Source organism: Globicephala melas, chromosome 2 (assembly GCF_963455315.2).
Source record: "Globicephala melas chromosome 2, mGloMel1.2, whole genome shotgun sequence".
In the NCBI taxonomy this organism is placed as follows: Eukaryota; Metazoa; Chordata; class Mammalia; order Artiodactyla; family Delphinidae; genus Globicephala; species Globicephala melas.
The window spans coordinates 90542529-90559773 of record NC_083315.2 but is presented as its reverse complement, the minus strand read 5'-3'; the positions used below and the strand labels follow the sequence as shown (position 1 = coordinate 90559773).

General features: G+C 40.5%; 1 protein-coding gene across 20 annotated transcripts in view; it reads right to left on the bottom strand.

The window, feature by feature from the left end:
• Window positions 1–702: 702 nt before the first annotated feature.
• Window positions 703–17245, bottom strand: part of PPIP5K1 (diphosphoinositol pentakisphosphate kinase 1) — a 49862-nt gene continuing 33319 nt past the window's right edge. For 9 of the 20 annotated variants that reach the window (XM_060294373.1, XM_060294370.1, XM_060294377.2 and 6 more), the window contains 2 exons: window positions 5620–5733; window positions 704–2983 (listed from right to left, as the gene is read on the bottom strand). In XM_060294373.1, coding sequence (XP_060150356.1) covers window positions 2049–2983; window positions 5620–5733 — 1049 coding nt within the window. In that variant the 3' untranslated portion in view covers window positions 704–2048. Of the gene's footprint in view, window positions 2984–5619; window positions 5734–9730; window positions 9997–17245 lie in introns of those variants that run through there. The other 11 variants (XM_060294379.1, XM_060294380.2, XM_060294378.2 and 8 more) reach the window with 4 other exon arrangements.

Here is a 17245-nt window from a genome sequence, read left to right as displayed (position 1 = left end):
GAGGGTGGGGACATATATTTGGTGTGGGGGAGGAAAGAAAGGCAGGGGGCCTCCTGGGAAGGGGATCTGCATACCATGGGGTCAAGAGCTAAGGACCGAATAACCAGCATCAGATACCTTGTGTAGGAGAACACCAAAGAGGTAAGGAATTGAGGGGCCCTAAGAGATCCAGAGCCTATTGAGGTTGTAAACAGCTTTCACCTGTGCAGTCAGGCTTTCCATGAAGTATTATAAAATGTTGGATTTTCCTCTGCAGTGAAACCCTTTATAGTCCTGGGTATGTCAGGAAAGGCCAAGTTGTGAATGTGAATACATGCGGAGGGGGATATTCCAGCCCCCCTAGTGTTCTAGGCTTTCCCAGTGTAAAGACATCAAGGGGGTAAAGAAAGCACACGCCGTTTATATCAACTCCTGACACTCACTCCCAAGCATCAGTTAAAAATTAAGAGGGTGATTCCAACGATCTGGTGAGAAGGCACTGTACCCTTTGGTGCTTCACAGAGATAGAACCTCTCTTCCCGGTAACACTATTTATTTAAGAAATTTTGGGATTGTAGGCTGATTGCCATAGGGACCTCCTGGGATGTTTAATCTCCATATTTTTAAGGTCCATTCCTGCTCAACTACAATGGCTTTTGACTGGTTCAGATTAATTCAGTCACAGACTTGACTGACCTACAGTCATTCATTCTTTTTTTTTAAAAATATTTATTTATTTGGTTGTGCCAGGTCTTAGTTGTGGCTCGCAGACTCCTTAGTTGCAGCACAGGTGCTCCTTAGTTGCGGCCAGCAGCCTCCTTAGTTGTGGCATGCGAACTCTTAGTTGCAGCATGCATGTGGGATCTAGTTCCCTGACCAGGGATTGAACCCCGACCCCCTGCATTGGGAGCACAGAGTCTTAACCACTGTGCCGCCAGGGAAGTCCCCAGTCATTCATTCTTGAATTCACAAGGACATACATCATCACCACCATTATTATGGTTGACTATTCTCATTATTTTATATTTATTGAGCACTCATAATGTTCCGGCCCCCAACTCCAATGACCACATTACCCCTCCTACTCACCCCCATCCCCATCCCCATCCCCAGATCTTTGGGAAAAGCTTCATAATCACACCTGGCCTTAAAGACACAATGATATGAGGACAAATCCTATGGGGACCCTGGAGTATTTGGTCTTTGGCCAGTCTGTCCCTGACTTGACTACAGAAATATATATATAATCTTTGCTCATGTCTGTACAATACTGATCTCTGCTGATTGCTTAAAATAGAACCTGATTTTTCTCTACTACAATATCTCCTAAGCCATATAGTCCCACAACAAAAGGAGGCCCAGCTTTACAGATTGGCCAAGAACCCCCAGAGCATTTTAAGTAGTTACTCTGAAATTTTCACAGCAATCTAATACCTATTTTTCCCTAGAGCTATTGCCCAGAGGAACAGGACTAGGGCAGAGAGGGCACCTGGGGATGATATGGAAACATCCATAAGCCCAATCTAAAAATTTGTGGCCATGATGGGTATTTGTTTGGGAAAGGAACTCTTTTTTCCCAGACATTTCAGACAGCCATCCTGGGCCCACCTGAGGATACTAACAAAGACAAGAGTCCCCTGAATGCGCATATGGTCTAAGGGTACCTTGAAAAGTTGTGAATATTTTCCAGAAAAGTAGAGACCTTGGAGTCCCCTTTTGCACTTGCTATCCCCAGGTGTTGTCTTCAGCAGTTAAGTGGCAGTTCCTTTACCAATCTGGGATTTCCTGGGATGATCAGAGAAAGTTAGGTAATGATAGACCCATTTACCTCTTGAAGGAAATCGTTTTCAAGTCTAATGGCTGGGTGAGAAGTCAACAGCTGCTTTAACCTGAAGTTGGCTCCTCCCCAAGCCCAGCTCTGGCACAGGTATGCTTCATGCCAAGAGGACTGCTTCCTCAGACACCTCTGGTGAGATCCAAGGCCTTAATGCTGGCGGGTGAGTTAGCCAACAGAAAAATTTGCTAGCTCAAATGTCTGGTATAGTGTGACACCACTAATGAGAAAATGATTAATCACATGTTGCTGGTGGAAGGGGTGAGTTCTGGTCACAGGCTAGAGACTGGCTCTGAGGGTTTACATTGCTAGATGGATACTGGACTTCAGGAACATCCTCTCCAGACAGCTGGTCAATCAACTCAGGGACCACATAGGACTGCTGCTGATTCACCTCCTCTGGGACCTCCTGGACATGCAGATCACCCTCCCCAGGGAACTCTTGGGATGGTTTATCAACCTCTGGGATGTCCTGAGACAACAAAATGATTGCAGAAGCCTCTTGGGCCAGCCTGCCAATGTCCCCAGAGAATTCCTGGCATGGCTGGCTGAGCTCCTCAGGGATCCCTTGGGCTGGTTTGCCGACTTCCATGAGGATTTCCTGGGCCAGGCCACCAACCCCTACAGGTAACCCAGGGACCCGCCTGCCAACCTCCACAGGGGCCCCCTGGCGTGGCTGGTTGACCTCCTCAGAGTTCTCCTGGCAAAGCTCGCAAGCTTCCTCAGAGACTTTCTGGTACAGTAGGCTGGCATTCTGGCATGGTTGGCTGATCTGAGGGACCTCCTGGCATGTCTGGTTAACATCATCATGGTTCTCCTGGCATGGCTGGCTGATGTCAGGGACTTCCTGGCATGGCTGGCTGACCTCTTCAGGGATGTTCTGGCATGGTTGGCTGACCTCCTCAGCAACCTTCTGGCATGGCTGGCTGGTTTCCACAGGTGGTTCCTGTGGGGACTGGTTTCGTTCAAAAGGCTCTTGTTCCCCTTCTATGGGGAGCTCTTGTGCTCCATTCCCAATGGTCTCCTGGAGCAGCCCAAGGCCTTGATGTTCTTCAGTCACATGTGAATTTAGGGAGGGGTGATCACTGAAGCCAAAATGGCAGTTACCATCCACTGCAGTAGGGGAGGAAGGACCAGCGCTGGACACAGTGCTGGAAGGGCCACTGCTGTCTGCAAAGCAAAGTCAGGAGACCAAGTCAGACAAGATGGAAGAGTAGGTTCTATGTATGTAGTTCAAATGCCAGAACAGACGGCCTATATTACTCATGTCTTCGGGAAAGAGGGTCTGAATTCTTCTTAAGTTATGCAGAGACTCCTAAGTTAGCCTAGCCCAGGAACCGTTGCTTTGGCCTAAGGTATACTACAGGAGTGGCACTAAGGGACATCTAAGACTTCAGGAGACAGTGCTGAGGCCCACTTCATCCAGTTCTTTCATAAATGTACCCCCATTCCAACTCCAAATTCCCATGGCCCCTCATTCTTACTTTGGAGGCATATGAACACTTCATACCAGTGGTTCATAATTAGGGTTACATACCAAAATTATGGGAAATTTTTTTAAAAAATAGATATTTCCAGATTCCATCTCCAGAGATTCTAATTCTACATTTAGGGTAAAGGTGTGGGATGTTGAAACACTCCCAGTTAAATCTGATGTATATCTTTTGTTAAGAATTATTTCTTTAAAACACATTTCTGGGGCAGAGGTAACCTTTATTTACTGCCCAAGAGACAAGTAAGCAGGAAAATGTAGAAAAACTTTGTGAATCAGAATAATAGGAAGGAAAATGATTTACTCAAAGATGGAAGACTGCCATGAAATCTCTAAATGGCGGCAGTTCTTTTATTTTTTTTTAATGGCAGCAGTTCTTAATTAACCTTTCTGGGGGTCACTGACCCCCTTTGAAATTCTAATGAAAGTCATGGACTATCTTCCCAGGAAAATGTACATATGGATATTCCCCCTCATCTTTACATATAATTCCTGGGGTTCATAGACTTTACCCTGAAATCCATCTACAGATCCAGGGTTAAGACCCTGTAAGTCTTGGGACATACAGTGTTACAGGCTTATGGATATTATATACATATAAAATACAAAAACTAATTCCTAGATCTTGACAGTAGTAAATGAAGGCCTTAGAGTCTTCAGTTACACTGTGGGACAACTCCTACCCCAACTTCTACCTCTTCATTAATCTCTAGTAGGAGACTAATCTACTTTTCCCTTTGTAAATATCATACTAATTGATGGTACTGTAGCTTTAAAGCACTCTGATATCAATAATGATAGATTTTGGAAATCGGGGACACCTGAATAGCTTGTCATCAATGAGAACCAGGGAAGTTGGTAAACCTGAGTCTGCAAAGGCTCCAACAGTCATTGAGTTTAAGGAATGCCAGCTATCTCTTTTCTGTAAAGCAGGGGTCCCCAGCAGCACCCCCCCCCTTCCGAGGCCTGTTAGGAACCAGGCCGCACAGCAGGAGGTGAGCGGTGGGCTAGCAAAGAAGCTTCATCTGCCAGCCGCTTGCCATCGCTCCCTATCACTCCATTACCGCCTGAACCATGCCCCTCCCCACTGGTCCGTGGAAAAATTGTCTTCCACGAAACCAGTCCCTGATACCAAAAAGGTTGGGGACCGCTGCAGTAAAGGATTATATGAGGCATGCTTCAAGTGGAAAAAAAAAAAAAAAAGAGGAATGTGGTTTGGGGCCAACAAGGCCTATTTAGGGCAGACAGAAAGACCCTAAAGAAAATGTTTACCAGTGAGGCTATACATCTGATACTGAGATTTAAAAAAGAAGAAAACGTGTAAGCTGAGTTCACCCAAGGATAGAAGTAGCCTTAATATTTAGCTAGTAGTTTGATTCCGACAAATCAAAGAGTTCAGACAGAAACAGAAGTTGAAGAAAGATAAGATTTCTAGGGCACAGAACCTATAAACACTATTGGACAGAGGTAAAAGGACCAATGGCAAGGGGAATATAGGATAATCTGAAATTCAGGGGAAGAATTCTTGGTGTCAGGAAGGAAAGTTCCTTCTGCATAGAGGGTGCTAGGAGAAGGGCAAAATTCTACAACTGTTTGCCCCAATGCTAAAAATATGAATCTTTGCTTCAGTTCTATCCAATTAAAATAATGTTTGATTTTAGATAGTCCCTGGAGGTAGGACGAATAAGGGAAGGATTCTTCCATTGCCAGTGTCTCTGGGCCTTATCCCCTGTCTGGTCACCACTGGTATCTCTCCCCCTCTACAATTACCCTAAGAACTCCTTGTGGCTCCACTGTTCACACTGTTACCAAGGATAAATAGTGATAGGCTAGAGATTATAAAGAAGAGATGGGAAAAAGCAGCACCTGAACTTGAACTTACAAATGAGAACAGACACCTTGAAAGAAGGGACAGGTAGAAAGTAGTAGCAGATTCTAGTTTCTTTTTCCCAGCTTTTCTATATATCTAGGTTTCCTCCCAAGTCATTTTTACTGAGAAAGCTGTAGAGACCAAATGGGGACTTGAGAAGAATGCAGCCTTCATCTTTTCTTCCCTAAAGGACCCTCTGAGCCACTATCATTAAGGAGCGCCTCCAAGGAGATAGAGGGCACATGGAGGACAGAGGCGACGGATGAGAGAGAATAAACAGATCCGCCCTTCATCTTGGAAACAGCAAGTGCAACTGCCTCCCTGCCTGGTTACTCCTGGTCCTTCAACCCTCATCTTTGTTTCCCTCCTGTGACGAGTCTCTTATTCACCAATCCCTCCATTCCCTCTTGGCCTTCTCTAGGCAGTTCCAAAACAATTACTTACACCAAGGGGGCTTTTCAGAGCGCTGCCGGAGTTGCAGGGTAGGTGAATGAAGAGTGCGAGGTGGAGAAAACGGGCTATCAGAGGTCTGGTTGCTGTGCATAGAGTCAAAGAGGGCTGGACAGGTGAGGGAGAGAGAGGGAAGAAAAAAAAAGGCTATGAGGAAGAATTCAAGAACCACAGGTTGTCAATATAAGTGAAAACCAACTTACACTTCCTCAGACTGAGAAGTAGCATTTCCTAGGGACCCTTCATACAAACCATTTTTAATATTTTAAACTTTATATTATGAATATTGTCAAACATATTTTTTAAAAAGTAGTTGAGGGACTTCTCTGGTGGCGCAGTGGTTAAGAATCCACCTGCTGGGACTTCCCTGGTGGTCCCGTGGTTAAGATGCCGTGCGTCCAATGCAGGGGGTGCGGGTTCAAACCCTAGTCAGGGAACTAAGATCCCACATGCTGTGTGGCCAAAAAAAAAAAGAAAGAATCCACCTGCCAATGCAGGGGACACGGGTTCATCCCTGGTCTGGGAAGATCCCACATGCCGCGGAGCAACTAAGCCCATGCGCCACAACTACTGAACCTGCGCTCTAGAGCCCGCGAGCCACAACTACTGAGCCCAAATGGCACAACTACTGAAGCCCATGCTCCTAGAGCCCGTGCTCTGCAACAAGAGAAGCCACTGCAATGAGGAGCCCGCGCACTGCAAGGAAGAGTAGTGCCCGCTTGCAGCAGCTAGAAAAAGCCCGTGCCCAGCAACGAAGACCCAATGCAGCCAAAAATAAATAAATATATTTAAAAAAAATAAAAGTAGTTGAAAGACTAGTACAATCAATACCTATATATTCATCTCCTATATTTAACATGTTAACATCTTGCCGTATTTGTTTCATCTATTTCTTCATGCTGAAGTTCTTTAAAATAAATGACGAATAGTATGAGACATTTCACCTCTAAATGCTTCAGTATTCATTTCTAAAATATAAGGAATTTTCCTACATAGCCATACACCATTAATAAACTTAACAAAATTTAAAAATACCCTAATATCATCTTAGTATCCAATCCATATTCAAATTTCCCCCAATTATTCCCAAAATGTCTTTTATAGTAAGATCCAAACATGAACTGTGCATTCCATTTTATTATGTCTCCAAAGTCTCTTTTAACACATTTTTGACTGGAGATGTATTATGGCCACAGGTGTTAGTTTCTGCAAAAATCCCCCAGTCAATAATGTGTTAACCTAGAATCGAGGTCCCCCCTATTTTTTTTATACTGACTTTTTAAAAAAATAAATTTATTTATTTATTTTTGGCTGCATTGGATCTTCGTTGCTGCTTGCGGGCTTTCTCTAGTTGTGGTGAACGGGGGCTACTCTTCGTTGCGGTGCGTGGGCTTCTCATTGTGGTGGCTTCTCTTGTTGTGGAGCATGGGCTCTAGGTGTGCAGGCTTCAGTTGTTGTGGCACATGGGCTCAGTAGTTGTGGCTTGCAGGCTCTAGAGCACAGGCTCATAAGTTGTGGCACATGGGCTTAGTTGCTCCGTGGTGTGTGGGATCTTCCTGGACTAGGGATCGAACCCGTGTCCCCTACATTGGCAGGCGGATTCTTAACCACTGTGCCACCAGGGAAGTCCCTCATAGTGACTTTTTGAAAAGAACAGGCCAGCTGTCTCACAGAATGTCACATTCCACACTCTGGATTTGTCTGATTGCTTCCTCACTGAAACATTTAACTTGTTTCACTATCCCTTGTATTTCCTATAAACTGACAGATACAAAAGGCTTGATTCAATGATTCAGGTGTTCTTTCTTGGGTTTTTTTTTTTTTTTTGTGGTACGCGGGCCTCTCACTGTTGTAGCCTCTCCCGTTGTGGAGCACAGGCTCCGGACGTGCAGGCTCAGCGGCCATGGCTCACGGGCCCAGCCCCTCCGCGGCATGTGGGATCTTTCCGGACCGGGGCACGAACCCGTGTCCCCTGCATCGGCAGGCGGACTCTCAACCACTGCGCCACCAGGGAAGCCCTCTTGTTTGTTTTTAATTTTTTATTTTTGGCTGCATTGGGTCTTTGTTGCTGCACACGAGCTTTCTCTAGTTGCGGTGAGTGGGGGCTAGTCTTCGTTGCAGTGCACATGCTTCTCATTGCGGTGGCTTCTCTTGTTGTGGAGCACGGGCTCTAGGAGCGTGGGCTTCAGTAGTTGTGGCATGCAGGCTCTGTAGTTGTGACTCACGGGCTCTACAGCTCAGGCTCAGTAGTTGTGGTTCACGGGCTTAGTTGCTCCACGGCATGTGGGATCTTCCCGGACCAGGAATTGAACCCGTGTCTCCTGCATTGGCAGGCAGACTCTTAACCACTGCATCACCAGGGAAGTCCATTTGAGGTGTTTTTCTTTTTCTTTTTTTAGTGTAAAAACAAATGCTTACATTTTTAATAATTTTTTTTAGGTTTTGATAATTTTTAAAAAATTGAAGTATAGTTGATTTATAATGTTAGTTTCAGGTGTATGGCAAAGTGATTCAGTTATGTGTATATATATTCTTTTTCAGATTTGTCTCCACTATATGTTATTACAAGATATTGAATATAGTTACCTGTGCTATACAGTAGGTTCTTGTTGGCTATCTATTTTATATATAGTAGTGTGTATATGTTAATCCCAAATTCCTAATTTATCCCTCTCCCCCCTTTCCCTTTTGGTAACCATAAATTTGTTTTCCATGGCTATGAGTCTATTTCTGTTTTATAAATAAGTTCATTTGTATCATATTTTAGATTCAAAATATAAGTGATATCATATGATATTTATCTTTCTCTGTCTTACTTCACTTACTATGATAATCTCTAGGTCCATCCATGTTGCTGCAAATGGCATTATTTATTCTTTTTTATGGCTGAGTAATATTCCATTGTATATATGTACCACATCTTTTTTATCCATTTATCTGTCGATCAACATTTAGGTTGGTTCCATGTCTTGGCTACTGTAAATAGTGCTGCTATGAACATTGGGGTGCATGTATCTTTTCAAATTACAGTTTTCTCTGCATATATGACCAGGAGTGGGATTGCTAGATCATATGGTAGCTCTAATTTTAGTTTTTTAAGGAACCTCCATACTGTTCTCCATAGTGGCTGCACCAGTTTGCATTCCCACCAACAGTGTAGGAGGGCTCCCTTTTCTCCACACCCTCTCTAGCATTTATCATTTGTAGATTTTTTGATGATGGCCATTCTGACTGGTTCAATGATTCAGTTTAAATAACTTTGGGACTTCCCTGGTGGTGCAGTAGTTAAGAATCCAATGCAGGAGACATAGGTTCGATCCCTGGTCTGGGAAGATCTCACACTGCGGAGCAACTAAGCCTGTGCGCCAGAACTACTGAAGCCTGCACGCTCTAGAGCCCGCATGCCACAACTACTGAGCCCACATGCTGCAACTATTGAAGCCCATGCACCTACTGCCGGTACTCCACAACAATAGAAGCTACTGCAATGAGAAGCCTGAGCACCACAGTGAAGAGTAGCCCCCACTTGTTGCAACTAGAGAAAGCCCATGCGCAGCAATGAAAACCCAACACAGCCCAAAAAAATAATAAATAAATAAGTAAATAAATAAATAACTTTGGCAAGAATACTTCAAGAGGTGATCCTGTGTACTTTATATTGCATCATACTGGATGAACATAATGTCTCATTATCCCACTAAGGCTAAATTTACTAACAAAGTGAAAGTGGGGCCCATGAGATCTCAGCATTGTAAAGTTTTCCCCTTCTGATTAGAGGTAATCCTTTGGCACTGTGGAACCTGATCAACATTTCACCTAATTGTGTTAGTATCCACTGATGATCCTTAATTACTTTATTAGGACTGTCAAGTGGTGATTTTCTAATTCTATCAATTCTGTATTTATTAGCTGGCATATTTTCTGTAAAGAAGAGCTTTCTCTCTTTAACTGGGGCCATTTGATTACATTAAACTGCAGTTCTTACTGAAAAGGAAGGATAAATGTTTATTTCCCTTTAATTAGTTTTCAGAAGAAAGAGCTGGTGAAAAGTATTCATCAATAGTGACAGATGATTATTATTTTATTTTATTTTTGTTCTCTTTTTTGTAAGATTCATTATGAGCTTGTAGATGTTTACATGTTCAGTGCACTTTAATCAATTACAATAAATTATTCTTTTTAATGCTAAAATATTCCAATTCTGGTCAGTGGGAGTCTCTTCAGGCTTGATTGCTTCCTTGCTTCTGTTACAACATGCCTCAGGATCACCTTGTGCTTTCCTTGCCCTAGATCATGCATCCTCAATAAAATTGGTTCTTGGTGAAAGTGAAAAAACTTAGATATTCCACTGGTTTGTGGTCCATCAAATGGCTACAATACATAAACAGACATAAAGTTTATCTGTGGTATTAAAATTTCAGGTGGTGGGGAGTGATTGGAGGAAAAAAGTCTAAAAAGGCTCTGTAGGAGGGGGTGTGATTTTAGTAAAAAAAAAAAAAGAAGGTTAAAAGACATGGGCCTAGACCAGGAATCCAACCATGGAATCCTGGTTGCTTTTACTGGGGAATGATATGTAGAGACCAAAATCTAGGTGCCAAGGGAGCTCATTGATACTCTTTCTAATGCATGATATTAGAAAAAGCATTAAAAAATGGAATTCATATTGATATTTTCAATTCAAATTTAACATTACAGCACTTTAAAAATCTTCTGAATTTATATTTATATATAATTTATCTGACTTTGAGAATTCTTATTCCTAATAACAGAAACATAATTACTTATTTGCATCACTCTATTATATGTGTGTGTGCATATGACATATGTTTCAAAATAGTATCAATATCACTACTAACAATTAAACCACTGAATAAGGATTAAAATTATTTTATATTTCTTTTTGTTCCACTGAAGGATTTACAGTCAAAGTACAGTATTCCAAAGTTATTTGAAAAATTATTTTCCCTGTGTGATTATGTTACTATTTTGATATAAAGTTAGGGTAATTTCTTTCCATTTTTTTTTCCAATTTTAGGATTCACTTCTTTTGATTTAGTCTTATATTTTGAAAAACATTTACAGGTTCACAAGTCAAAGGTTTATAAAAAGGCATATTCAGAGGAAGTTCCTTTTTCTTCATGCCCTTCAGCCCCATTCCTATTGCTGTCCAGTGGTAAACATTTTTATTAGTTTCTGGTGTTTACTTTTATCATTTCTTTTTGCAAATATGTATATTTTCCCCTTATTTCCCCTCCTTATAGAATAGGTAACATACTATCAACACTATTCTGCACCTTTTTTTATCCACTTAACAATATATCCTGGAGATTACTTCATATCAAAACATATAGACCTTCCTCATTAGTTTTAACAGATCCATAGTACTCATTTGAGTGGACATACCACTGTTTATTCAATCACTCTTGTACTGAAGAACTTTGGGGTTGTTTCCAAAAATAATAAATAAACAACATAAATTACGTCACAATAACTGTATACAAATGTTATTTCAACTTTGTGTACAGTAGCTTCAGAATAGATTCCTAAAATTGTATTATTAGATAAGAGAGTAACTGTATCTGTAATTCTCTGAGATATTACAAAATTTACCTTCATATGGGGTTGTACCATTTTGCACTCCCACCATGTATGGAACTGCCTCTCTCATTATAGACTTGTCAAGAGAATATGTTATCAAACTTTTGGATTTTTTACAATCTAATAGGTGAGATATGATATCTCAGTGTAGTTTTATTTATTTTTTTTTTAATTTTTAAAAATTTTTATTTATTTATTTATTTTTGGCTGTGTTGGGTCTTCATTGCTGCACGCGGGCTTTCTCCAGTTGCGGCAAGCAGGGGCTACTCTTCGTGGTGGTGTGCGGACTTCTCATTGTGGTGGCTTCTCTTGTCGTGGAGCATGGGCTCTAGGTTTGCACGGGCTTCAGTAGTTGTGGCACACGGGCTCAGTAGCTGTGGATCGTGGGGTCTAGAGCACAGGCTCAGTGGTGGTGCACGGGCTTAGTTGCTCTGTGGCATGTGGGATCTTCCCAGACCAGGGATCGAACCCGTGTCCCCTGCATTGGCAGGCGGATTCTTAACCACTGCACCACCAGGGAAGTCCCTCAGTGTAGTTTTAATTTGCATATTTCTTATGATCAAGGTTGAGCATCATTTCACATGTGTAACAGCCACCTGTATTTCTTTCTTTGTAAACTATCCTTTTTCAAAAATCACACTTTTGGTCTTTTCCTTTCTGATATGTAAAAGTTCTCCGTATTTTAGGATGATTAAGCCTATATGTGATATAAATTGCAGAAAAAATTTTTCCTTGCTTATGATGTTGCTATTGGTTTTACAACATATAAAAAAATGTTTATATGGCTTAGTTTATCAATCTTTTCCTATTGTTTCCCAAATTTGAGTTTGAGTCAGAATTAGGTTCTCCTTACTTTCAGGTGATAAAGGAATTTATCACCATCACCCCTGCTTACTTTTAGTACTTGCATGATTTTTTAAAATTATTATTATTGAAGGGAAAGCCACATAACATAAAGCTAACCATCTTAAAGTGTATAATACTGTGGCATTTAGCACATCAACAATGTTGTGCCACTGCCACCTTATCTAGTTCCAAAACTAGATAAGTTTTCATCACCCCAAAAGAAAACCCCATATCCATTAAGAAGTCACTCCTGGGCTTCCCTGGTGGCGCAGTTGTTGAGAGTCCGCCTGCCGATGCAGGAGACACGGGTTCATGCCAGGAAGATCCCACATGCTGCGGAGCAGCTAGGCCCGTGAGCCATGGCCACTGAGCCTGCGCGTCCGGAGCCTGTGCTCCACAACGGGAGAGGCCACAGCAGTGAGAGGCCCATGTACCGCAAAAAAAAAAAAAAAAAAAAAAAAAAAAAAAGAAGTTACTCCTCATTCTACCCTACCTTCAACCCCTGGAAACCACCAATTTGCTTTCTATCTCTATTCTAGTTCTTTCATATAAATGGAATCATACAATATGTGACTTTTTCTGTCTGGTTTCTTTCACTTGCCGTGTTTTTGAGGTTCATCCATATAGCAACATATATCAGTACTTCATTCCTTTTTATAGTTCAGTAACATTCTATTGTATGTATATACCACATTTTGTTTACCCATTCACGTACATTTCAGTTGTTTCCACCTTTTGACTGTTGTGAATAGTGTCACCATAAACTTTTGTGTGTAAATATTTGTTAGAGTACCTGTTTTCATTTCTTTTGAATATATACCTGGGAGTGGAATTGCTGGGTCAGATAGTAACTCTATATTTAGCTTTTTGAGGAATTGTCAAACTGTTTTCCACCAGGGCTGCACCATTTTACATTTCCCCCAGCAATGTACAAAAATTCTAATTTGTTCATACCATTACTAACACTTTTCTGCTCGCTCTTTCTCTTTTTAAATTATAGCCATCCTAGTGGGTGTGAAGTGGTACCTCATTGTGGCTTTGATTTGCATATCCCTGATGGTTACTGAGGGTGAGCATTATTTCATGTGCTTCTTGGCTATTTGTATATCTTCTTTGAAGAAGTGTCTATTTAAGTCCTTTGCTCACTTTTAAGTTGGGTTGTTTGTCTTTTTGCTGTTGAATTGTTATATTATGGACCTTTATCAGATATATGATTTGCAAATATTTTCTCCCTTTCTATAGACTGTCTTTTCCCTTTCTTTCATGTTCTTTGATGCACAAAAAGTTTAAATTTTGGTGAAGTCCAATTTATCTATTTTTTCCCCTTTTGTTACTTGTGCTTTTGGTCTGTCTAAGAATCCATTAGCTAACTCTTAAGGTCATGAAGATTTATCTTATGTCTTGTAAGAGTTGTACAGTTTTAGCTCTTATATTTAGGCCATTTATCCATTTTGAGTTAACTTTAGTACATGGTATGAGGTGGGGGAGGTCCATCTTCATTCTTTTGCATATGGGTATCCAGTTGTTCTAGCACCATTTATTGAAGAGACAATTCTTTCCCCATTAAATGGTCTTAGCAACATTGTTGAAAATCAACTGGCCATGGAAGTATGGGTTTATTTTTGGACTCTTGATTCTATTCCATTGGTCTCTAACTTTATCCTTATGGCAATCCCACACTGTTTGGATTACTGTAGCTTTGTAGTAAGTTTTAATATCAGAAGATGTGAGTCCTCCGACTTTTTCTTTTTCAAAATTATTTTGACTATTCAGGTCCCCTTGCAATCCCATATAAACTTGAGGGTCAGCTTTTCCATTTCTACAAAAAAGTGCATTGGAATTCCAATAGGGATTGCATTTAATCCAGAGATCTCTTTGGGGAGTACTGTCATCCTAAAAATGTTATGTATTCTACATGAACATGGAATGTCTTACCATTTATTTAGGTCTTCTTTAATTTATTTCAGCAATGTTTTACAGTTTTCAGTGTACAAGTCTTTAAACTTCTTGGTTAAATTTTGCTCCCAGGTACTTTATTCTTTTGGATGCTATTATAAATGGTATTGTTTTCTTAATTTCCCCTTTGGATTGTTCATTGCTGGTGTATAGAAACACAACTGATTTTTGTGAGTTGATCTTGTACCCTGAAACACTGTTGAATTTGTTCATTAGTTCTGGTAGTTCTTTTGGGGTTTCTTTTCCATTTTCTCTATATAGGATTATGTCCTCTGTGAATAGCGACAGTTTTACTTCTTCCTTTCCGATTTAGGTCCTTTTTTTTTTTTTTTTTTTTGCCTAACTGCTCTCCCTAAAACTTCCAGTACAATATTGAATAGCAGTGGTGAAAGTGGGCATCCTTGTCTTGCTCCTGATCTTACAGGGAAAACTTTCAGTCTCTCACCACTGAGTATGATTTGTGCTGTGTTTTTGTTTTGTTTTTTAATATTTATTTATTTATTTGGCTATGCTGGGTCTTAGTTGCAGCACACAGGATCTTCGCTGTCTCGTGTGGGATCTTTGATGTGGCATGTGGGATCTTTGGTTGCAACATTTGGGCTCCTTTAGTTGTGGCATGCAGGCTCCTCTCGTTGCAGTATGCGGGATCCCTGACCAGGGATTGAACACCAGCCCTTTGCATTGTGAGCACGGAGTCTTAACCACTGGACCACCAGGGAAGTCCCTAGGGGTTGTTTATAAATGTCCTTTATAGCATTGAGGAAGTTTCTTTCTGTTCCTAGCTCAGTGAGTGTTGGGTTTTGCCAAATGCTTTTCCACATCAATTCACATGATTGGTTTTTTTCTCTCTTTGTTCTATTAATGTAGTGTATTACATTGACATGTTTTCTTATGTTGAATCACCCTTGCATTCCTGAGATAAATCTCACTTGATCATGGTGTAGTATAATCCTTTTAATGTGTACTGTTGGATTTGGTTTGCTAATATTTTGTTGAGAATTTTTTTTGTGGGGGGGGATTGTTGAAAATTTTTGCCTCTCTACTCATAGGGGAAATTAGTCTGTAGTTTTCTTTTCTTTTCTTTTTAAATTTATTTATTTATTTATGGCTATGTTGGGTCTTCATTGCTGCGTGGGCTTTCTCTAGCTGTGGCAAGCAGGGGCTACTCTTCGTTGTGGTGCATGGGCTTCTCATTGCAGTGGCTTCTCTTGTTGTGGAGCATGGGCTCAAGGCATGCAGGCTTCAGTAGTTGTGGCGTGCAGGCTTCAGTAGTTGTGGCTCATGGGCTTCAGTAGTTGTGGCTCACAGGCTTAGCTGCTCTGCAACTTAGATGCACGTGGGAATCTTCCCAGACCAGGGCTCGAACCTATGTCCCCTGCATTGGCAGGCAGATTCTTAACCACTGCACCACCAGGGAAGCCCTGTAGTTTTCTTTTCTTAGGGTGTCTTTGTCTGGCTTTGGTATCAGGGTAATGCTGACTTCACAGAAAGTGTTTCCTCCTCTTATATTTTTTGGAAGAGGGTGAGTAGGACTGGGGCTAATTTTTCTTAAATATTTGGTAGAAATCACCAGTGAAGCCATCTGGTCTTGGACTTTTCTTTGTTGAGAAGTTTTTGCTATTGATTCAGTCTTTTTCCTTGTTATAGGTATGTTCAGATTTTCTATTTCTTCTTGAGTCGGTTTTTAGAGTTTATTTCTAGGAATTGTCCTTTTCATCTATGTTATCTAATTTGTTGGCATACAATTGTTCATGGTACTCTCTTACAATCCTTTTTATTTCTGTAAGGTCAATAGCAATGTTTGAATTGATGGCGATTAGCTTCAATAACATACAAACACTCTGTTGCTATAAAGCTCAGTCCCCACCTTGTTATTGTCATAAATTATCATATATCTTTGTACATTGTGTGCCCATTAAAACAGACATAATGATTGGTTTATTCATTTGCGTGTTGTCACATATGAAACAAAAAGACAAAAAGGGGAGCTACAAACCAAAAATACAATAATGCTGGCTCTTAGATTTACCAGTGTAGCTACTTTTACCAGAGTTCTTTATTTTTTTCTTCTTTCTTTCTTTTTTTTTTTGAGTTCTTTATTTTTTGATATGGCTTCAAATTTCTGTTTAGTGTCATTTTAGCCAAAAAGCCTCCTTTTAGCATTTCTTGTAGGCAGATCTACTACTGACAAAATCCTTCAGCTTAAAGATGTTACTGGAAAACTACTAGAGCTAAACAATGAATTTGGTAAACTAGCAGGATACAAAATTAATGCACAGAAATCTCTTGCATTCCTATACACTAATGATGAAAAATCTGAAAGTGAAATTAAGAAAACACTCCCACTTACCATTGCAACAAAAAGAATAAAATACCTAGGAATAAACCTACCTAAGGAGACAAAAGATCTGTATGCAGAAAACTATAAGACAATGATGGAAGAAATTAAAGATGATACAAATAGATGGAGAGATATATCATGTTCTTGGATTGGAAGAATCAACATTGTGAAAATGAGTCTCTACCCAAAGCAATCTACAGATTCAATGCAATCGCTATCAAACTACTGCTGGCATTTCTCACAGAACTAGAACAAAAAATTTCACAATTTGTATGGAAACACAAAAGACCCCGAATAGCCAAAGCAATCTTTAGAAAGAATAACAGAGCTGGAAGAATCAGGCTCCCTGACTTCAGACTATAGTACAAAGCTATAGTAATCAAGATAGTACGGTACTGGCACAAAAACATAAATATAGATTAATGGAACAGGATAGAAATCCCAGAGATAAACCCATGCACATATGGTCACCTTATCTTTGATAAAGGAGGCAAGAATATTCAATGGAGAAAAGACAGTCTCTTTAACAAGTGGTGCTGGGAAAACTGGACAGCTACATGTAAAAGAATGAAATTAGAACACTCCCTAACACCACACATAAAAATAAACTCAAAATGGATTAAAGACCTAAATGTAAGGCCAGACACTATCAAACTCTTGCAGGAAAACACAGGCAGAACACTCTATGACATAAATCACAGCAAAATTCTTTTTTGACCCACCTCCTAGAGAAATGGAAATAAAATAAAAAATAAACAATTGGGACCTAATGAAACTTCAAAGCTTTTGCACAGCAAAGGAAACCATAAACAAGATGAAAAGACAACCCTCAGAATGGGAGAAAATATTTGCAAATGAAGCAACTGACAAAGGATTAAT